The sequence below is a fragment of the Papaver somniferum genome, chromosome 5, assembly GCF_003573695.1.
Source record: "Papaver somniferum cultivar HN1 chromosome 5, ASM357369v1, whole genome shotgun sequence".
Taxonomy (NCBI): Eukaryota; Viridiplantae; Streptophyta; class Magnoliopsida; order Ranunculales; family Papaveraceae; genus Papaver; species Papaver somniferum.
In genome coordinates this window covers 175185718-175209386 of record NC_039362.1, presented here as the reverse complement: position 1 = coordinate 175209386, position 23669 = coordinate 175185718, and the positions used below count along the sequence as shown (strand labels likewise).

General features: G+C 36.7%; 4 protein-coding genes across 4 annotated transcripts; 3 read left to right on the top strand and 1 right to left on the bottom strand.

Moving 5' to 3' along the window:
• Positions 1-1495: 1495 nt before the first annotated feature.
• On the bottom strand, positions 1496-2726 carry LOC113280115 (purine permease 3-like). The gene has a single exon (XM_026528770.1). The coding sequence runs from the start codon at positions 2654-2656 to the stop codon at positions 1496-1498; it is 1161 nt and encodes a 386-aa protein (XP_026384555.1). The 5' UTR covers positions 2657-2726.
• An 8720-nt stretch (positions 2727-11446) lies between these two features.
• Positions 11447-12242, top strand: LOC113278196 (NDR1/HIN1-like protein 10). Its single transcript, XM_026527098.1, has one exon. It carries the CDS (start codon positions 11557-11559, stop codon positions 12136-12138), a length of 582 nt encoding a protein of 193 aa, XP_026382883.1. The 5' UTR covers positions 11447-11556; the 3' UTR covers positions 12139-12242.
• A 218-nt stretch (positions 12243-12460) lies between these two features.
• LOC113278195 (NDR1/HIN1-like protein 10) lies at positions 12461-13596 on the top strand. The gene has a single exon (XM_026527097.1). The coding sequence runs from the start codon at positions 12682-12684 to the stop codon at positions 13264-13266; it is 585 nt and encodes a 194-aa protein (XP_026382882.1). The 5' UTR covers positions 12461-12681; the 3' UTR covers positions 13267-13596.
• Positions 13597-15251: 1655 nt separating this feature from the next.
• On the top strand, positions 15252-16125 carry LOC113278194 (NDR1/HIN1-like protein 10). The gene has a single exon (XM_026527096.1). It carries the CDS (start codon positions 15436-15438, stop codon positions 16027-16029), a length of 594 nt encoding a protein of 197 aa, XP_026382881.1. The 5' UTR covers positions 15252-15435; the 3' UTR covers positions 16030-16125.
• The last annotated feature ends 7544 nt before the right edge of the window (positions 16126-23669 follow it).

Below are 23669 nucleotides of genomic sequence, written 5' to 3'. Positions count from 1 at the left end.
ATTCGTCAACAAGTAAATATGTATTCCACCTCATTCATCCTTATTTTGCATCCCATACTACATAATAAAACCAAAAGAAGAACATACACCTCTACCAAGTTGACCCTCTGATTTGTAAATCACATCACAAATCCATCTTTGTGTAAGCACCGGTTGAAACATTATCTTCAAAAAACATATCTCTCCACCCGAACAATAAACCATCGTCCAACTCCAGGTTCAATCACACCAACCCATCCTTGGCTCTGATACCAATTGTTGGGAAAATTGGCACCCCGAGCGCAGCGGAATCATAGGATCACAAAGGGCAATTTGTGATCTGTACCAAACATGAGAGAAATTATAAGAAATAGACAGATGATAAAGAAACACACAACCACAACAAAAAATATACGTGGTTCACCTTTACAGGCTACATCCACGACCAACACCACCAGAAAAACTTCCATTAAATCAAAGACCATTACGTGCTCATTCCGCAACCCAAGACAAGACAAAGAGTTAGCAAGACATACCCGAGAACGCCATTGGAGAAATCATAAAAATCAACTCTCTAACATTTGCCAAACCAGCCTCATGTCTTCTCTTTTACACCATCTTCATAGTTGATAGTAACAGAGGAGAAACAGGGAAACACTAGAAACTAGGTTTCGGGAAAAGCCCCAAACCCTACACATTAGAACGCCAAAATCCTCTCTCTACAAGTTTTTCTCTCACACCGATATTGACCTTCACGGTAGCACACGACCCTGCCTACCAAAGAGACCAAAATCCTAAGCACAAGGATTTACCACTCTTCTAGATTGGATTTCTACAAACCTATAATTCTAATCATATATATAGAGAAACAAATTTGGTCCTTAAGAAGCCCTAACTTTGGAAACAAGTTCTCCTAACTTGGCTCTTAAGATTTCCTAAACTTTATGAACAAATTTAGTCAAGATAGAGTTTGATCAAACCCAAACTCTTTATACCGACCACACCCCGCATATATATCTTCTTTCTTAACTGTAGTATTAGATATCTTTTTATAAAATAAAATGCTTGTCATTATCGCAAATTGTTGAATGCGAAGAGCTGATTGTTGCTAGTTATAAATTTGGAATGATTCTAGTAACACTGGTTTAATAGTTAGCCGGGGGTTCGACCTTTGTCATCTCAAGAGAGGTACACATATAAATAGCATGGCTGGTATTAAAAGTAACAACTGAATGTGTTTAGGGGTTCCCTTAAATTGGAAGAACAGATAATGGTGTTGCAAACATTGTCCATAAAACATTTTTGAAAGATGATTCATAAAAAGTATATATATTTCTTAGTATGAAATTATTGATTACAATACTTATAAAAAATGACTCAGCTCCCACACTCTCTCAACTCATCGCAGACACATATATATGCGTGCACTTCTAAACCATTATAAAAATATCCCAGTATACAATATTAATTTCATCATCTGAACTAGCTGGCCACTAGCTATTGCGGTGATGATCATTTACTTGGGCTGGTTTTTAGTACTATCTATTTGTGTTTGTACTTTGCTCTCCTTGTACGTTCCATAAAAGTAAGAAAGGAAGCCCCAAACACTCATAGCCAAAGCCATTCCTTTCTCACCTGTAAACTTCTCATGGAAAACAATTACAGCCGCGATTTCAGTGAGAGGAAGTAACACTGCGCTAACAACTCCAGCAAAGATAGATGTTGCATAAAATATAATCCCTAATGTTCCAATATATGAAATTTGCCACACTACTGCACTTGAGACCAACACTAAATAGTATTCCATCTTTCCTAATCCAAATTCATCTGCTTCTCTCTGCATTGCCTGGAAATCCTTGTTTACAGCCATTCCTATGATACTGAAAACCGTAGCTGAAAGCGCCATGAAAAATTGATATTGCAACACTATAGGATATGTCATTACTTGGTTGGCTTTAGTGTAAGCAACCTCTATACAAGGTAAGGCTAATCCCCCTGAAGCAGCAGCACCAATACATAAAATGAAACCTAGTAAGTATTGCAAACTAGTGACACCCTCAGGACGATCACCGTTTTGCCCAACACCAAGTAAGACTGAACCCAGTGTCATTATTACAATAGCATTGATCGAAAAAGGACTAAATTTCTGTCGAACAAGAATTAAGGCAAAAAGGGCTGTGAAAATAAGGTTCGTTGAGAGTAGAATCGACGAAGTTGAAACGGGAAGGAACGATAAACCATAAGAGTACATGAAGTTGCTAACTCCTAGTAGTATACCAATAAATATACTTGAAAGTAAGAGTTTGGGAGAAGCAAAAAAATCGATTTGCGGTACTGCTTTATCACGTTTAGCGTAATGGATAGCAAGTGGCATGAGAAGTATCGGAAATCCAGCTGTTTGTAATGCACTTGATAACCATTTACGACTACCACCATGTAAGAAGTAAACTCGAAGTAACAACGGTCCACCAATAAAACCCACTGCTGCAAAAATGCAGTACAACACGAGAAGTCCCCATTTTTCCATGATAGATTGTTTATTCATCTTCAACTTCAAGTCGCCACCATCATCACCATGAATACCGTCAGAGAGTTTAATGTTTTTTGAAGGTGTACTAGGTTTGATTTCGGGGCTTAAAACTCCTTCCTCCATCATTTGAATATGCAACGCAGACATATTTTCTTTGAATGTATGATGCTTCTAGACTCAGTCGCCGACTTGGATACAAACAACAAGGTGTTTTAAGTATTTCTTTCAATGTCAGTTGATTGAAGAGTGAGAGATGACATATACACTAGCTAGATATATGTGGTGTTTATATAGAGCAGGATGTTTTGAACTGTCATTTTGTGCAGTGTTGGACTTGTTATATCTTGTTAATGGGAAATTTTGGACGTGTTTCACGATACATTTAATTAATTATAAGAAACATAACAATGTGACTAGCGTGAAAGGAGTATTTAAACCAAATTTCTCACCTGCTTTCTACATTCATATTTTGTCTTGATTTCATGGAAAGAAGTTAAGAGTAACTAAGTGTCTAAGACTATATATTTTATGGAGTTGTTAGTTTTTGCTTGCTTTACACACACCTTGCATAATGTTGATTCATGTACACATTTACAACTACACATGACGAGATGCTCATACTCTAAACACGAGATACATGATTAGTAACGTGTCATGAGGACCGGTTCATCAAACATTTATTTCCAGATGCGTTGACATTCCCATTTTTCATTCTAGTTTATCGACATGGCAAGGGACGAGAAAGATCAGTGAGATGACACATTATATGCGACTAATCCTTGATTCTTCTTCTACTCTTTGATTGGACGATATCTATGAAAGTAGTAGTCTTTTATGGGGCTTCCAGATGGTCTAGGGGTTCAGACAACTGTTAAATTTGGGTTGAGTCAATGAACGCCGTTAACTTTGTTTTTCTTGGATCCGTCAAACAGACAGATTATGTAACACACAAGCTGTGTGCAGGAGGATACATAGAGATGAACGTCGTTAACTAAGAGGTCAAAGTTTCCCATACTTTATCTGATGTTATCAGCTAAAATTTTGGTGACAATGACATGCAAATATTCATTACTACAAAAGATGTTGAGGTCGATGTCGGCAAATTGACGGAGAATGTTCCTTTGAGAGAAAGAAGTTTGTGGAAGTAGGTATGGAAATTACCTACTAATTCATTCTTTTTTTCTTTTTTTCATTACTTAAAGAAATCTTAGAACAAGAATTATTTATGCGCAACAAAAGGAAATACTATCGATCTTCACGAGTGCGGTGACGCCGTGTCGCGCTTGCAAACGCGGTCATTGGCCCCTCCTTCGACATAAATTATTAACAATAAAAGCTTGCAGCACGATGCTCTCAATTTCCGAGTATGTGGCGTTTGTTTCTCATATGAACACCAAACCGGATTCAGTACAGTACAACCCCGGACCAGAAAGTACGAATAACCTTCTCATTAAAAGATCAAAGATCTTACGTTACGTTCGAGCATGCTGCGTGGCGGTAGAAAACTAAGGATCAAAATGAATCACGAGATATGTGAAACAAACTCAATCTTGCAACACTCGGAATTCATTGTTGAGCATCACTTATTACGAAATGGGCTCTAACTAATCATCGTTCAGGTGGGCCGGATTTGATTGTCACGATAATATGAACAGATAAGGAGATGGACCGTGTTTTGAAACACACCATTTATCATTTTTTGGTTTTTTGGACTGATTTTTTTGGTGTGTTTTGGGAAATTGGTTTTAGTTTTCTGCAAATAATCCAAAAGATTTAGAGATACAATGAGATGACGGTCTAAACTCAAGGACAGCTACATGTGTGGTTCTAAGTTTCCAACGAAATCATTTTTCAAGGGCAAGACCGTTTAAATCTTTTGACTTCACGTTGACCAAAGGATACTTTTTTTTTCTGTGCGTAGGTTGAAGCGTGAACAGTATTTGATATATTATTAGTATGTATAAAAATATTTATAAATATAAAATATAGTTAAATATTGTCCTAGATAATCATGTAGAACAGTGTTTAAGCATTCAAATACCACACACGAAGTGGCAGGTTTGAATCCCACCATCTTTTTTTAATTTTTAGAACATTATTTCTTGAAATTTGACCATTTTGCGCTTCTAATTTTGGTCAAAATCATTGACTACGCGCTTCACAGTCAGAACGCTTCAGAGTGCTTCTGAAAAAAATTGAAGCGAAGCATAAAGCATACGCTTTTGAAAACCATGGTACAGAATATGGTACTGACGAGTTTCGAACTCAAGTCATTGGTATCATCGCCCAGTGATTTTACCACTATACTACAACGGCACCGGCACCAACATGTACTTTTGTTGGGTGAAAATCAAGAAAAAATACTGGTGCCACTGTAGTACAGTGGTAAAGTCACTGGGTGATGATACCAGTAACCTGAGTTCGAAACTCGCTAGCGCCAAAATTCTTTACCGATTACCTAAAGTCAAGAGCAAGTGAAAATTGAAAATAATCCGGCTTGCAAATCAAAAAAGCCTCTCCGATGGAACCTTAATTTTATTTAGGTGATCAGTTATGTTGTTGTAATGTTCATTTGAAAACCTAAGCCTCTCTCTGATTGAACCTTAACTTTATTTAGGTGATCAGTTCAATTGTTGTTATGTTCATTTGAAAACCTATGACTCTCTTCGACGGAACCTTAACCTTACTTAGGTGATCAGTTCAATTGTTGTAATGTTCATTTGAAATCTTATTACTATGTGATAAGTTGTTGATAAACAACCGAACATGGTTTTATTTTGGTTAAACATGGCATTGGCAAAAAAATCTTATGCTGTTGGCTTGTTGCGAAGATGTCTGATGAAAAAAAATGAGAATTATCATATTTCTGTCATTGTATATCAATTCTACTTTCCTGAAGAAATGATTTGTTAAAGTCACTTATCTATTGAAGCCATTTTATTTAAAGCTTAAAGATATGTTCGTTTAGTTTAGGGTTAATAAATAACATATTACCAATAAATTACATACTAATCCTAAATTAAACGAGAAGATCTTTAAACATCAAAATAAAGCTCCTATTGGTGATTGGAATGAGCCACAGTGGAGAGAACCCTAGTTATCTTCATTTCGTGAATCCCCCAAACTCTAAAGAGGTGCATCAACAACATAACAACAAATATCTTTTGTGGAATGTTGTTTAAAACAAAAGCATGTTGATTCTTGTTCGGCATCAGAAACATCAACTTATTGTCTTAATAATTTGTCTTAAATTGTTTTTCCATTTTCTAATTTCTTTAACATACAGCCTATTTTACCGACCCAAAAACAACCTTCTCACATAACTTCTGATTATGGGCCCTAAAAATGGACCTCCTACTGATGCCAAAAACCACAGAACCCACACTACAAAACAGAAGACCCTTTGGGACGGCCAAAAAACGTCACAAGAGGACAAAAAACCGTCCCAAGAGGTATTAGGGACGGTTTATGTACCGTTCCCTGTTCCACCGTCACTAATACTATTTGACCATGTTTTCTTTTTGGAACGGACATATTTTAACCTTGATTTAAATATTTTATGACTATTAGGGATGGTTAGGCCATCACCGTCCCAAATATCCTTCTTTAGGGAAGGTTTTTTCAAAACAGCCGTCCCTAGAAGCTACTTGTTTTGTAATGCCATCTATTTGAGCAATAATTCTTCATGTACCGACCAAATAAATAAGGACAAAACCGTCCCCTCACATATCTCTTGTATTGGCCCCAACCCATGCAAACTCCCATTCCATGAGGCCCACGTTTATGTGAGGGACTGTTTTGTCCTTGTTTATTTGGGCGGTACCTCTGGAACGACTTCTATGCGAGAAGGTTGTACATGTGTTGTTTAAGCTACCGTTATTAAAGAAATATTTATGGATTATCAAGTAACATCTGTCGAGTGATCATTTATACTAGTGCTAGCAAGAAACACTTTATTTGGGATCGTCTTTCAAAAAATGCCTGATGGGTATCTTGAAATTTGCTTCTCATTGTAGATTGACGGTCTACTAATGATCCAAAAAATTGAGAGACTCAATGAAAATGACCGGTCTGCAAGCACCAGACAAGAAAGTAAGGTCTTCGTACAAAAATCCAAAAGCTCAAGAAAAGAGGACGGCTACGTATGGTGTCCTACTCAGGCAACTAAAGAATCATTGCAACCTCCCAAAAGTTTTAATTAAAAGTAACCCGGTGAATCAGATGCCGGAAGGTTCTATTTGGTGGAGTCGATACCGGTCTTACTGTACTACTGTACAATACAGCGAGTATTCGATCCACCACAGCAGATCCATATTCCTGTCGCGGCTGATGCATTCTATTACGAATAATGGACCGCAGAGGCAGAGCACATATACCTATTAAAAAGATAATCTTAGTTAATATTTGAAAACTAGATCATAGATGATGCCAGTGAACAATAAGACATTGTTTTGTTTTGATTAACATGAATGAAAAATCCGATGTTGTTGGTCAATTGTGAAGGGGTCTGATGAAAAAAATGAAGGAGAATGTGAAGAACCTAAAGATGATTTTGTTACCAGTTTTTTGACTGCTGAAATAAAAACAAAATTATAAACCAATGATGGTGATGAGAAATACGACCGTTATGTGATATAAGCTGCTATTTCCTGCCGATGCCGGTGAACAATCACACATGGTTTTGTTTTGTGAACATAGGTTAAAAATCTGATGTTGGCTTACTGCTGAAGGGTCTGAAAAAAAAAGAACGGAAGTGGGTTCTCTCCGCCGTTGTGTATCATCAAAACCACTCAGCTATCGAATCAATTCTATTTAAAAATCAAAAATCTGCCCCGTTCAGTTTAGGGTTAAAATGTGATAATAGGAAATCACATGTCAACCTAAACTCAAAAGGTAGGTCTTTGAACCTTTAATAGACAGCTCTTAAAGCTGATTGGAATGAGCTACGGTAGAGAGAACACTAGCTAGTTCTCTTTCTTTTCTTCAATCCCTTAACTCAAAGAGCTCGTCAATAGAGATCTTACTTACCTAATGGTTGGTAGTTTTATGGCATCAGGAACAACAGTTTTTATATGGCCGGGAAAGAAAGAGTTGGAGGATTGTTGGATGTGTCTGGAAGAACAATTACTAGTGTGGCGGCGTTTTTGTTGCTGAAGAAGAAGAAGAATACTAATTGGGGTTGCCTCCGCCGTGGCTCCATCCAACCAGCAAGAAGAGGTCTCTATTTAAGGCTCATATTTTAGGGTTATAGAACCGATTGTTTGATCCAACGGCTGTATCCGAACGAGGTAATTGTCATAGACGTACGGTTGTGATTGTGCTATGAAACATGTGGATTGAATTGAATCGAATTTCCTAGCTACTCTAGCAGGCATATTTGCCAAAAAAAATTAGACATGCCGATGCTTTGGTTCATGGGTTGGGAGTTCTTATGGTTTGTTTACTTTATGCAAAAGCACGATGGAAAGGTGCAAGGATTATTTGGACCATTCCCCATTTTGTTCAAGAGCGTGCACTGGCGGGCTCATTGCATTGCTGGAAATTAACTAGCTTTTTTTTTTTCGGAAAATGAGTCATTTGTCCAAATATTTTTAAATCACGGTTTAAATGGACGAGTAAAAAATAGTTTGGGTGAAATGGCCAAAAAAAATAGTAAGGATGTTTCATCCTAGTTTAAATATAAAAAATAGCAAGGATGAAACTGGATATATCCTGTGTAAATTAAAAATAAGAAAAAGTATTTTAAAATGGGCACGATGAAACTGGTTACATCCTGCCTATTTTTACATTTTTGTCCTTTTAAACAGTATCAAAATCTAACTGTCCACTTCACCCAGAAATTGTTGATTTTGGTCTTTTTAACCAATTTTGTGTTTTTTTTTTGGAAAATTGGTAATTTGTCCAAATGAACGAGTAAAAATTTGTATGGCTGAAATGGACACAAAAAAAAATAACAAGGATGAAACTGGATTCATCCTGACTTAAACTTAAAAAATAGCAAAGATGAAACTTGATACATCCTGATGTAAATTAAAAAAAAGAAAAAATATTTGAAAATGGATAGGATGAAACTGTTTACATCCTGGCTATTTTTACATTTTTATCCATTTAAACAGTATCAAAATCTAAATGTCGTTTTCACCCAAGAATTGTTGATTTTGGTTTTTTTAACCAATTTTGTGTTTTTTTTCAACTGCGGGTTGGAAAATTTGAGAACAATCTGTATTTCCACTAATAACAATCCTAGTGTTCCATGTTTTTATTCCTAAGCCAAATATGACAGGTTAATTAATAGAGTATCAACACAGCGACATCGTGCTGCACATTTCCTCCACATCACAACTGCATTTCAACCTGGATTTCTTCAAATAACATCCCCATATGATCTATTTCAAATTCTGAATATAGCTAGTAACTCTTTCAACAGATCAACTACATGAACATAAATATGCTAGATATTTACATAAATATGTTAGACCAATTCCTATGATAATGTTCAAATATATTTGTTCGTTCAGCCACTTGGATGGTCAAACAAGATTCTCCACTATGGAAAAAAAAACAATAAGAATTGGGTCTCCCTAATGATTTTTATTTATTTAAATTAATAAGAGTTGGGTTCCACAAATAATTTTATTCATATAAACTAAAAAGTTATAAATATTAAAATGTTTCTTTAATAGTTAAAAATCAAAAGAAATGAGGTGTTTGTAACTTTTTGTAGTGGGCGATCTTCCCATGAACGCCTCCGTTTGTTTGTTAATCGCGGGTGTTTGTTCGGTGATCGCAGGCGTTTGTTCTTTAATCGCGTGTTGCATCATTAAACGCGCGCTGGATGTTACGACTCGATGTTCAAATCAACAAATCTGTTAATTTTGAACATCCATTTTTCATGTTTGCTCATTCCATAGTGGGAGCAAAATGAACAAATTCTGAGTTTGTTCATCCCATGGGTGTAGTCAGGTGTAGTCGGGCTTGAGAGTAATTGGGTTTCAAATAAGTATGGGTCCTAAAAATGTCAGACACATATGGATAAAGGAGGAGGATTTGGTGTTCGCATGAATGATGAAGGTTTAGCACCACATCCCCTTTTGCTGTTACTTTGACCCTATTACTACTTGCATCACCCATCCTACGCGTATGTTGAGTTTCTCTGGTCATCAGGTGTTACTGTATTGGTAAAAATGGCCAATATTTGTAAACGCATCGACTTTTTGTGGTAAAATGTTGAGAAGTTTTTGTGGCTAAGAGTCAGGTCAATCCCACTTTGTTATATGGGTGAGGATGGTAATTCTAATTGCTCATACAATAGTTAGCAGCTGCACGCTCATGTGGAATACATCCTTCGGAAATGATGCAAAATTATTCTGAAAGCATTAGTCCTAAAAATGATGCAAAATTATAAATTCATACTTGAATGTGCTCTAAATTGAAGTTGGCATTGCAAAGAAAATTCGATTCAGTTGAGCAGAACCTCAGAGCTGCAATGGCTGTCATGTTGCCACTGCACTTTTATCTTACGGTAATTCACCAACTGAAGAGATCTGATATGATAGAATTTCTTTAGCTAATTCTCTGAAAATAACGATTTTTCTTTACATAGAGAAAATCGTTATGAACACCCCTCCGATAAAGAAAAGAGAAAAATGTGTATCCGCAGTTAGGAACCGATCCTAAATACCTAATGTTAATTTTTCTACAATAGCCAAAGTGACAAATGACTTGCCTTTGGTAAGAAGAAGAAATCACCAGAGTATCATCAACACATTATGATATCCCCAAATTTCCTCCAGATGTTCAAATTACCAGCGGTTCATTCAACATGGAAATCTCTGAACAACATCCTCTCATACGCCGAATCCACCATCTCAGGGACAAACCGGCTTCTTTCTTCAACTGACATGCACTTCCATTTCTCGAACTCTCTCCGATACAATAACAATCTCGAGAAATTTCCCTGCAAGGAAAATTTCATCAGATTAGTTCACTAAAACAACATTCTTAAGAAGACTTAACAGATACAAATGAAACATACATGAAGAAGCAAAATCCTCTGTTTCAAAAACAGAGGATTTCTATAAAGAGAGATACCATTCTCGGAAGGCACTTCCATCAGGAGGACGATGTAAAGAAAAAACCTTCTTTCGATTTCTTACAAGATTCACCATTACACGGTGAAGCAGAGAAAAAAAATGTTTCTGTGAAGAATTATTTCCTCAATTTTATCGAACACTTGTTAGGGGAAAGTTTTGCTTTAGAGACTGGTTTTCGCGGTATTCGAAAATTTTGATGATGGAGGAAATAAAGGAACCAATGAGAATGCGAAACGTGTGTACTTGAAGGTAGGGTTGGACACGCGTTGATGGGATAATTAGGGACTGAGCGGTGGTTGCAGGTGTGACTGATTTGAAACGGTTGCACTAGATATGGAAAAAGTTCGAGGAGAGGTGGAATCGGCGGTTGGCCAGCTTATACTGGCAGCATTTACTTTTCAAGGTCAATAAAGTTTGGTCAAAGTCGGTCAATGAGTTTCTACCCTCTCTTTAGATTAAATGCCTTGAGAACAGAATTGTGTGGTGTGGCCTCTAGTCCAAGGCTGCTAATGGGGTACGGATTTGCTTGGGGTGTATCAACTCCAAGGCAAATGTTGTTTTGGTTTATTTGTATGTTGATATACACCAAGTAAACCGGTCCCCCTATTAACGACTGAAACCATTCAAACAACGCAGTCATATGTAAATATACGTAACCTACCATTAGAAGAAACCATTAGGAATATACGAGGAAGAAGAGTAGAATACAAAGAAAAACGCGTGAAAAAATGTCAACAAAATGATCAGAATTCACTCGGTTTCGTGTTTTAGCGAAACTTATATATCGAATGTCTTCTGGTCTTCTTTCTCACCTCCTCCTATAAATAGCTGCAAGAACCACCTATACATTCATATCTCACTTCAACACATATCTCTTCATCTACGCCAACTACAAGCGACTCATTCAACACCACCACTTTTAATTGTTCTACTTCATACTTTTGCGCACACAAAATGGGATGTTTCGGAATAATATGTTGTCTTCCAAAGTGCATCTTCAAAATCATTCTCTCTATTCTCATTGCTTTAGGGTTAGCAGTTCTTATTGTTTGGTTAATACTTCGTCCGATAAACCACTTGAAATTCAACGTCACAGATGCTTCGCTTACCCAGTTCAACATCACTGGCAACGACATGCTTCATTACGATCTTACAGTAGACTTGAACTTGAGAAACCCGAACAAGAAAATCGGTGTTTACTATGATCAGATTGAAGCTAGAGCGTTTTATGATGGTCGAAGATTTGATTCAGTCATGTTAACACCGTTTTATCAAGGCCATAAGAATACCACTATTCTTCGTCCAGTGTTCAAAGGGCAGAGGCTTTTACCAAATGTACAAGGTGAATATAATAAAGATATGGTAGATGGGAAATTCAACGTTGAAGTTAAACTCTATCTTAAGATGAGATTCAAAGCTGGTGTTGTTAAGACTACTAAGTTCAAGCCTAGAGTTAAATGTGAGTTTGAAGTCCCTTTGGCAGGTTCTAATCCTGCAATTGGCTTCACGCCTAAGAAGTGCGGATACGGTTACTGATTCCGTTCATTAGCGACGATACTGTCTATAGTCTATTCTTTGTAATTCTTTTGATGATTTATTGTATATGTTGTTTCTAGCTCAATTTTTTTATTTGTCTAGTACATTATTTATTGTTTATGACAATATGCTGTATTTGTTACCAAAATGATTGATCTTATTGTCAAACATTTGTTTTCGTTACTCTCCATATATAATCTCTTTGACTCTTTCTAAGTACTTGGACCGCTCCTCAGATCCTAATTTTAGCCATAAAATAACTGCTATGCTCACCTCTATATATACGTCCGAAAACCTCATATCTCATTTTAGAGACCTTCAAAGGGTTTCAACTGATATTTTCCTTTCAGTTGGAAATCCTTTGTTCATCAAAGGAGGAGTTTCAACCCACGGTTGGAATTCCTTTGTTCATATCAAACTTTTATCTTCAGAAAATTCATATCTTATTCCATTCTTTCATATTTTTTTTTTTTACCTAGAGCGTACATTCTCATCTTTAAACCACCAGTTTCTCATTGTTCATATTTTCTGTACGCAAACAAAATGTGTTGTGGATTAGGCTGTTGCGCACTATTATGTTGTTTTCCGAGGTGTATGTGCAACATTATTCTCTCCATTCTCACCACCTTAGGTTTAGCAGTTTTTATTTTTTGGTTAATCTTCCGCCCGATAAACCCATTGAAATATCACGTTGATAATGCTTCGCTTACTCAATTCAATGTTACCGGTAACGACATGCTGCATTACGAACTTGCCGTAGATTTGAGTTTAAGAAACCCGAATACGAAAATCGGTGTTTGCTACGATCAGATTGAAGCTAGAGCTTTTTATGATGGTCAGAGATTCGATTCGGTTATGTTAACACCCTTCTATCAAGATTATAAGAATACGACTATTCTTCATCCAGTTTTCAAAGGGCAAAGGCTATTACCAAATGTGCAAGGTGCATACGATAAAGATGTGAGTGATGGGAAATTCAATATTGAAGTTAAACTCTATATTAAGATGAGATTTAAAGCTGGTGACGTTGAGACTATCAGGGTCAATCCGGGGTATAAATGTGAGCTTGAAGTTCCTTTGGGTTCTGCAACTGGCTTCACTCCTCAAAAGTGCACCTTCGGTTATTGATTCCGTGGTTGACAATACTTTCAGTTCCTTTTAGTTCAAGTTTATAACTTATTTAGGTACATTTTTTTTCGACAATTGTGGTACATTGTTGGTGATATTGTATTCAATTCATTTAAAAAGAAAAAAATGAATTAGTGTATGAGCGGCGATGTAGTTGTGATTAATTTGAGACGGTTACACTAGATATGGAAAAGTTTGCAGGTAGATGGAATCGGCGGTTGGCCGGCCTATATTCATTTAGGAAAATGGAGTTTAGTCAAAACTGGTTAATGAAGTCTTTCCCTTTCCTTAGATCACAATGTACAATAATAACCAGGTGATTTTCTATTTCTGGGCATGTGCATGTTTAACAAGGCTGTCACATGACAAACATTGATTTGTTGCAAATTGGCCAAACAAATACAACTTGACTAGTTCTCACACAAGAAAAGGCTGGCCAAACATAAGACCGTCATGCACACCAAAAAAAAATAAAAATGAAAAACCTCTGGATCGGGTCCATGGTATTCATCCGAGGCCCATCATTCTCCAAAAACGAGTTATCATTTTTTTTCGGGTCATTTGTCCAAATATTTTTAAATCACGGTTCAAATGGACGAGTAAAAAATAGTTTGGGTGAAATGGTCAATAAAAATAATAAGATGAAACTGATTTCATCTTAGCTTAAATTTAAAAATAACAAGAATGAAACTGGATACATCTTGTGTAAATTAAAAATAAGAAAAAATATTTGAAAATGGGCACGATGAAACTGGTTACATCCTGCCTATTTTTACATTTTTGTCCATTTAAACAGTATCAAAATCTAACTGTCCATTTCACGAAGAAATGTTGATTTTGGTCTCTTTAACTAATTTTGTGTTTTTTTTTTTTACTTTTGATATATGGTTGGTGTTTTCTAGGATTTGTACTTTTGATATATGGTTCGGTCTAGGATGCAGTTTCTAATTTGTTTAGTGTTGGTCCAAATATAGCCATTTAACCCATTTTCTTTTTTTTCCGTAAATAAATTTATTAAGAAAAGAGAAAGATGTTCACAGAGCATGAACGCAAGATACAAACTATCTCCGACCAAAAGGAAAGACAGTGAATCCACTCAAAACCAAAAACAAAACAAGCACAACACCCAGAAATTCCTCACACCTAGACCAAACTGAACTGAAAAGAAAAGATCAGGAGGTTCGAACACGACATCTTTCCACTTTAACATGAATTGTTTCAGCTACGTACACCTCGTTGAAAGCAGGCTGAAGGTACAACCATTAAGCAATGGTGAATTTTTTCGATGAGTTTAGGAATCGTCCACGACTTGTTTTTGAATACTCGGTTGTGTCTTTCTTTCCACACGGTCCAAATTATCTGCTTTTGGCAATCAATGGTTTTAATGGTGGAATTACTCTATCTGTGGGCAGTCTTGACATGGTGATGACTTAACCTATGAATATATTGTCTTTGAAAATACTATGATGATTGTAATCTAAATAGTCAGTCCTCTAACCTTTGATATAACCGGGAGCCGTTACACTTACCGATATTTTATACAGCAAAATGTCCTGATAGGGCAGCAGGTTGTATTATTTTATTATGGGCGAGACAAAAATCCGGATATCATTCGGTAAACTTATCATTTCCGTTTAAGACCATGTGAATGAAAGAGGTTAGCCTTACTTTTCCAATAAGAAAAAGGACGACAGTTTTTCAAGAACCACACATTAAAAAAATTGGTTTCAATCCAAGAGGAAAGAGTACATTGATTGGTTGAAAATAATCAAACTTCCAGGTGGGCACATTGTTTAACATTTGCTTCGTACTTTATATTTTCTAGATGTCAGTAAGTCAAATGGATTCATCATCAAAAGTCAAAGCTGTCTCTTTCCAAGTTTCCAGGAACATTCCTGTGATGCTACTAAATGTTGCCGTGATAAGAATATAAGAAGAAGAAGAACGCGTACAAAACATGTCAACAAACTACGGATTCACTCGGTTTTTCTTCTCTTAAGGCTTGCCAAAATCTCTTCACACCTCCTATATATATATATATATATATAGCTGCAAAAACCTCATATCTCACTTCAACACATATCTCTTCATCTACGCAACTACAAGCGACTCATTCTAAACCACCACTTTTGATTGTTCTACTTCACACTTTCGTGCACACACAATGGGATGTTTAGGAATAATATGTTGTGTTCCAAAGTGCATCTTCAAGATTATTTTTGTATTCTCATCGCCTTGGGTTTAGCAGTTCTTAATGTTTGGTTAATCCTTCGCCCGATAAATCACTTGAACTTCAACGTCACAGATGCTTCACTTACTCAGTTCAATCTCACAGATACGGACGTACTTCATTACAATCTTGCAGTGGACTTAACTTTAAGAAACCCCAACAACAACATTGGTGCTCACTATTATCAGATTGAGGCTAGAGCGTTTTACGACGGTCGGAGATTTGCTTCTGTTACGTTGACACCGTTCTATCAAGGCCATAAGAATACGACTATTCTTCGTCCAGTTTTCAAAGGGCAAAAGCTTTTGCCCTCTATGGGGAGACAATTTTCTGTGCAAGGTGAATATAATGAAGATAAGGCAGATGGGAAGATCAATATTGAAGTTAAAATCTACCTTACGATGAGGTTCAAAGCTGGTGCTGTTACAACTTTTAAGGTCAAGCCTAGAGTTAAGTGCGAGTTTGAAGTTCCTCTGGCGGGTTCTAGTCCTGCAAATGGCTTTACTCCTGAGAAGTGCAAATTTGGTTATTGATTATGTACCGTGGACGATATACTCTCCATTCTTTTCATTCTTTTTGTATCACTGGTTGATGATTTGGTTCTGTATATTTCAATTATTTTTTTAACACCATCTGCCCACTAGAAAAGAACCCGCGCCCGATCCACAGCTCAGGTGTCCAGTCCAGTAAAATTGGACCGGGTTAGGTTGGGGGAGTTTGATCATCCCTAGGACTCCAAATGATAAGTTTCTTTCCTAAACTAATTACAATTTGACGAGTGGGGTAAAATAAAAGACTTACTAGGGTGCAGTGATATTACAAAGAAAACTTGACGCGTAGTTCTGGAGCTTATACTTTTTTAGGGCAGGAGGGAGATGGAAAATAATCCTTTAGACGCTCTCCCCCAAGAAATCAACCTGAATATATTTTCTAGGTTACCAGCCGAGTTGGTGTTAGATTGTAAACTAGTATGTAAAGCTTGGAGAGATCTCGTACAGTTTCATGCTAATACAACTTACTTTGCGGATCTCCATCTATGGCATCAACATGGTACTGATTTTGAGAGGATAAGTCGCGTGGGTTTTCGCGGATATGCTAGAGTTCTCTGGTACTTAGAGTATTACGCCAATGATGAGATCAGTACCGAGAAGCCCCCTAGTTACCGTATAAGGAAGATCAACCTCAGATTACCGGCAGATATGTGGGGAGTACTAGTTGGTTCAGCTAATGGATTGATTTGTTTAACAGCCAAGACACACTATAAAGGCACCCCTGGATGTAGCTTCACATTCAGTCCCTATGCACCTGTATACATATGTAATCCCATTACTAGAGAATTTGTGAGTCTACCGGCGGTATTGTCAACGAGAAGAAAAGTATTGATGGCGTTGTGTATGGATTTGGCCACCACCCTTCTACTAATGAGTATAAGGTTGTCAGAATTTTCTATTTAGGCAACCCGGAATTCAAACAACAGGTAGAGGTGTATACGCTTGGGAGTGGCTGCGGGTGGAGAAGTGCAAGAGAAACCAACTACTATTACATACGGTACATAGATAACTATGGGGAAGATCCAGCAGGTGTTTTTGTCAATGGTTCTCTTCATTGGCTCTGTGATAAATCTGACGAAATTGTGCTCTTTGATTTGGCAGATGAGGAATTTCACTTTCTCCGTGCCCCGAATACACATATTTTCCGCCGCACTTTTTGTCATGAGAGGGCGTTTGTGTGTTGAATACTATAAACACTACGACTCCGTGGAATTGTGGGTTTATTTGAAGGATAAGGAAGATGAAGAGGATAATAGTAGTAGTAGTTACGACCTGTATTTCAAGTCCTGGAGTTGGAACAGAGTACTATCAACATTGGCAACACCCATAGGGTAGGGAAGTCGATATTTTCCCTTACAAAGAGGGGTGAAGTTTTATTAACCGATGGTCGAGAAGTCGTTGGTTGTACCTCTTACCAACTAGCAGAAACATCAAAAAAGATTAGGTATCGATCAACTCACTGGATCACTGAAGTGAATGTACCGCACATCAACAGCTTTGTTTCTTTGCAAGCAATTGGAGAAACAAATGTAAAGGAAATTGTAGCAGAACGGAGTGCAAGTATCATTAGACGTCGATAGACCAACAACTCCTTCAGGACCGAGTAAAAAAACAAAGAGATTGCGTAGATGTGAAGATTAAGTACGTAGACACTAAGGTTTAGTACATTTTAGCGGGAGTGCATTAAGAGAGGTAAGATATCAATCATGTTGGTTAAACTTCAACATAGAAGTCACTAACAAGCTGGTTAGGACAAGATTAGGAAATTGATGTAATCTTAAGGGAATTAGAAGTCATCTAGTTCTAAGAAAATGTAAGACATGTAATAAGGTAATAGGACTAGGAAAAGGAATTCATAGTTCTATATATATATGATCACCAAAGTTGTGGTTGATCATATGAGCAAGATTAGAGCTTGTGTTTAATTTTGAGAGATTTTCTAAACATCAATAAAGAGAGTTGTCTTTATATAAGCTAAGTTTCATCTTGCAGTTGCCATTAATTGATATCAGAGCTTGTTTCTGATCCATGGAAAACGAAATCACCATTGTGGGTGCAAAAAAGTTCACGCCACCATCAATACAAGTTCCAATCCTCAACACCACAAACTACACAGTATGGGCCATGAGAATGAAGGTACTGATGAAAATCTACAAAGTTTGGGAAACAATTGATCCTGGTACATTGGACCCAGACAAAAACAATGTTGACATTGGATTACTCTTTCAAGCAATACCAGAATGTCTTATACTACAAGTTGGTGAACATGAAACTTCAAAGAAAATTTGGGATGCAATAAAGGCACGTAATCTCGGAGCTGATCGAGCTAAAGAAACCCGTCTGCAAACCTTAATGTCTGAATTTGAAAGAATGAAGATGAAAGACACTGATACTATTGATAGCTTTGCAGGAAAGCTATCATAGATAGCCTCAAAAGCTGCGTCACTTGGACAATCCATTGATGAAGATAAACTGGTAAAGAAGTTTCTCAATAGTTTACCAAGATCCAAGTATATTCATATCATAGCTTCTCTCGAACAAGTCTTAGATTTAAAGAAGACTAGCTATGAAGATATAATTGGAAGATTGAAAGCATATGAAGAGAGAATCCTTGATGAAAAAAACAATGGAGAAACTCAAGGAAAACTCTTGTACACAAACTCTTACCAACAAAACTCTGCGACAAGAGGAAGAGGTCGTGGAATAGGTGGTAGAGTAAACAGAGGCCGAGGAAGGGGAGGAAGATTTAACTCACAAGATAGAACAACAAGTCAGAATGATCAAAACCAAGGGAAAGAAAAGAAGGATAGATCAAACATTATTTGTTACAGATGTGATAAACCAGGACACTTCTCCTATGTATGCCCTGAAAGAATACAAAAAATGGAAGAAGCAAACAAGAATGAAAAAAGGGAAGCAGATACAACTCTTTTCATGCACGAAGTTGTATTCTTAAACGAAGGGAAACTAATACCAAAGAACTACGAATCAAAGGATGGAGAAGAAGGAATCTGGTATTTAGATAATGGAGTCAGCAATCACATGACTGGTAAGAGACACTACTTTTCTGAACTCAATGAGAAAATCAAAGGACAAGTGAAGTTTGGGGATGGATCTTCTGTAGAAATTGAAGGAAAAGGATCAATTCTATTTCAGAGCAAGACCGGAGAACAGAAGCCTGTCACAAACATCTACTTCATCCCAAACTTACAAAGCAACATTCTAAGTTTAGGACAAGCTACAGAAGTTGGATGTGATGTTAGAATGCGACAAGATTATCTAACAGTTCATGACCCAAGTGGAAGACTTTTAGTTAGAGTCTCACGCTCACAGAATAGACTCTACAAGATAAGTCTCATGATTGGAAGGCCATTGTGTCTGAATATGAGACTGGAAGATCAGACATGGAAGTGGCACGCAAGGTCAGGACACATAAGTTTCAGAACCTTAAAAACTATGTCTCAGAACAAGATGGTTCGAGGGCTACCACAACAAAACGGAGTGGTGGAGAGGAGAAACAGGACTCTAATAGAGATGACAAGAAGTTCTTTAAAGGCTATGCAGGTACCTAATTATCTATGGGGAGAAGTTGTATGACACTCCACATACCTGATAAACAGGATACCTATGAAAGCTCTGAAAGACATGACTCCATTTGAAAGTTTGCGAAATAGAAAACCAAACATAGATCATTTAAGAGTGTTTGGTTGCAAAGCATACGCAAAAGTTGATTCTGCAACTCTTAAGAAACTGGATGATCGATCTCAGACTCTTGTGCATCTAGGAATTGAGCCTGGATCCAAAGCTTATAGATTATTCAATCCAACAACGAAAAGAGTAATAGTGAGTCGAGATGTGGTATTCGATGAAAAAGAAAACTGGAACTGGAAAGAAACTAATGATGGACCAAGTAGGGATCCAGGAATGTTTCACATGAGATGGGGTCAGGTAATTGATGAAGGCGAAGGACCCATAATCATCAATACCAATGGAAACAATGATGTTAATCAAGAAGAAGAAGAGAATAATGAAAACACTGAGAATAACGAAGAAGAAGAAGAAGAGGAGGAGATCGATGAAATAACTCAACCCATTCCACTGCGAAAATCAACAAGACAGATACAAAAGCCACAGTATATGGTGGATTATGTTCTTCAAGCAGCATAGGAATGCGAGACATTATTGTTGTCCATTAATGACGAACCAAGAAACTTTAAGGAAGCAAAGCTTTCGCATAAATGGATACAAGCATGTAGAGAATAAATTGTTTCAATCAACAGAAACAAGACTTGGTGTCTAGTTGATAAGCCAGGTGGGGTAAAAGTGATTGGTCTTAAGTGGATCTTCAAAATAAAACGAAATGCTGATGGTACTGTCAATAAATACAAAGCAAGGCTTGTAGCTAAAGGATATGTACAAGAATCAGGCATAGATTTTGATGAAGTTTTTGCACCAGTTGCTAGAATTGAAACAATACGCTTATTAATTGCAGAGGAAACATCAAACTCATGGGAAATTCACCACTTAGACGTTAAGACAGCATTTTTACATGGTGAATTGCGAGAAGATGTGTATGTTGAACAACCAGAAGGTTTTGAAGTAAAAGGACAAGAGCATAAGGTTTATAAGTTATCAAAAGATCTATATGGTCTAAGACAAGCTCCTCGAGCCTGGAATACAAAGTTAGATCAAATCTTAAGAGAAATCAGATTTGTTAAGTGCTCTAAAGAAACATCAGTATACAGAAGAGAAGAAAAGGGAACGCTTCTTGTGATTGCAATCTATGTAGATGGTCTATTTTTGATTGGAAACTCCCTTAAGGTGATCAATGAGTTCAAGAGAGAAATGCCATCAATGTTTGAGATGTCAAACCTCAGAAAACTCACTTATTACCTTGGCATAGAAGTCCATCAAGGAGTAGATGGGATTCAGATTAAACAAGAATCTTATGCAAGGAGAATTATGAAAGAAGCAGGACTTGAAACTTGTAATCCAACTAAGATACCAATGGAGTTTGGACTTAAAGTTTCAAAGGCACAAGAATAAGCAGAGATTGATCCAACGAGTTATAAAAGAAATGTTGGATGCCTTAGATACTTGTTACACACAAGACCAGACTTGGATTTCTCTGTGGGAGTAGCAAGTCGTTATATGCAGAGTCCACGCAAGTCTCATGGTGATGTAATAAAGCAGATATTGAGATATCTAAGAGGAACAATCAGCTGTGGATTGAAGTATGGTCGAGGAGGATCTAAAGGAATTGTTGGGTATAGTGACATCAGTCATACTATTGACCAAGATGATGGAAAAGGTACAACTGGTCATATATTTTATCTAGGAGATGCACCTATCACATGGTGCTCACAGAAGCAAGACACAGTAGCTCTCTCATCCTGTGAAGCTGAGTTCATGGACGCAACAGAAGCAGCTAAACAATCAATATGGCTTCAAAAACTGTTGGGTGAAATCAAAGGAAGAAAACCTGAAAAAGTTCTCATCAAGATTGATAATAAGTCTGCAATTGCACTCACTAAAAATCCAGTGTTTCATGGGAAGACGAAACACATTCACAAAAGGTATCATTTCATACGAGAATGTATCGAGAAGGAGATCATCAACGTTGAACACATACCAGGAACTGAGCAGAAAGCAGATATATTGACAAAAGCATTAGCTCGGATCAAGTTTGAAGAAATGAGACAATTGATTGGAGTACAAGATATGTCACGGGTAAGGTTGAAGCTTAACGGGGAGAATGTTGGTTAAACTTCAACATAGAAGTCACTAACAAGCTGGTTAGGACAAGATTAGGAAATTGATGTAATCCTAAGGAAATTTGTAGTCATCTAGTTCTAAGAAAAGGTAAGACATGTAATAAGATAATAGGACTAGGAAAAGGAATTTATAATTCTATATATATATGATCACCAAAGTTGTGGTTGATCATATGAGCAAGATTAGAGCTTGTGTTTAGTTTTGAGAAATTTTCTAAACATCAATAAAAAGAGTTGTCTTTATATAAGCTAAATTTCATCTTGCAGTTGCCATTACATCATTCTTTCGTGATATATGCTTTTTGTTATTGATGTTTTCTCTGGATTAAGAAAATTTCTATGCTCAATGCTAAGAATTAGGCGACCATAGTTAGCAGAAAGAATACATTATTACTACTATCTCATAATCTAGTTATATAATTTACAATGTGTGCATTTATAAAAATCACAGGGCACGCATGCTTAATAAAAGTAATTACCAACACGACACACCAAGATTTTCGAGTCATTGCATTCACCTTGACATGTACAGGTCAACTATCTATTTTGGATGGACGCCACACCAAGTAATTGGCATTTCGCCAAGCACGATCAACACTTGGCATTTTTTATACTAGTGTTGGTGAAATTCAATTTATTACTAGTATTTAAAGATAAAAATAGTATAGAGCTACATTTTTTATAACAGCTAGTAGATGCACATAATAAGGGTTATATAGATTTTTGTTTTCATCAAAAATCAAAAATGACTACTATCACCACAAGATTCCGAGAGCTCTCATCTGTAGTTTTGAGTCTCAAAGTGCACAGTTTTCGGGGAGGTGGAATCGGCGGTTGGCCTATACTGGCAGATTTACTTAACCATTGGAAAATGGAGTTTTGGTCACTCGAGTCTTTCCCCTCCCTTAGATCTAAGCAGTGTAGAGTAGTATATACGAGGTTTCTGCGTATTGCTAGGGGCATGTTGGATGGTGTTAATGGATATCAAAATATACGGGAACTCATCGTACGAAATTATGTTTCGGATTTCGTATTCAATATTTATCCAACTTTGGTGACAATCCGGTTACGAGTTCTACTGATGAATAAACCATTTTAAATACAATGATAAGTTGTTTAATAACAGTAATAATAAAAAACTGAGAACAGATCAAGGCAGTCACAATTGTATACGATAAATTAAATTTACGGAAAATGGATCATTTGTCCAAATATTTTTAAATCACGGTTCAAATGGACGAGTAAAAAATAGTTTAGGTGAAATGGCCAAAAAATAATAGCAATCCTAGCTTAAATTTAAAAAATAGCAAGGATGAAACTGGATACATCCTGTGTAAATTAAAAATAAGAAAAAATATTTGAAAATGGACACGATGAAACTAGTTACATCCTGCCTATTTTTATATTTTTGTCTATTTAAACAGTATCAAAATCTAACTGTCCATTTCACCCAGGAATTGTTGATCTTTTAACCAATTTTATGTTAAATTTATAGGGAAACGGCCACACGACTGCAGAGACTATTCTTCAAACAAGACAGCTCTGGTTTGTGTAGGTAGCCCACCATTACCAGTTGTTTATTGGATACAGAAACAACTACCGAATTATTTCTTTGTGAAATAAAAAGTTGTACACATGCGTATGTAAGCAGATCGTAATATTACGTAGGCTACTACAAGAATTCATGAATATATAAATCCATGGAGTTATATGGTTTCCAAAGGGATGTCAAATTTCACCCACGTAGCCAACTCGCTGTAAAATTAGATGAGGGAAAAATATCTTTTGAAGAATTAGGACCATATGGTAAATTGGATTAGGTCAATTGGACTAGACTCTCTCAAATAT

Bases quoted from the DNA above. Each gene is read 5' to 3' on its own strand.
- LOC113280115 (XM_026528770.1), bottom strand. From the start codon at position 2,656: ATGTCTGCGTTGCATATTCAAATGATGGAGGAAGGAGTTTTAAGCCCC.
- LOC113278196 (XM_026527098.1), top strand. From the start codon at position 11,557: ATGGGATGTTTCGGAATAATATGTTGTCTTCCAAAGTGCATCTTCAAA.
- LOC113278195 (XM_026527097.1), top strand. From the start codon at position 12,682: ATGTGTTGTGGATTAGGCTGTTGCGCACTATTATGTTGTTTTCCGAGG.
- LOC113278194 (XM_026527096.1), top strand. From the start codon at position 15,436: ATGTTTAGGAATAATATGTTGTGTTCCAAAGTGCATCTTCAAGATTAT.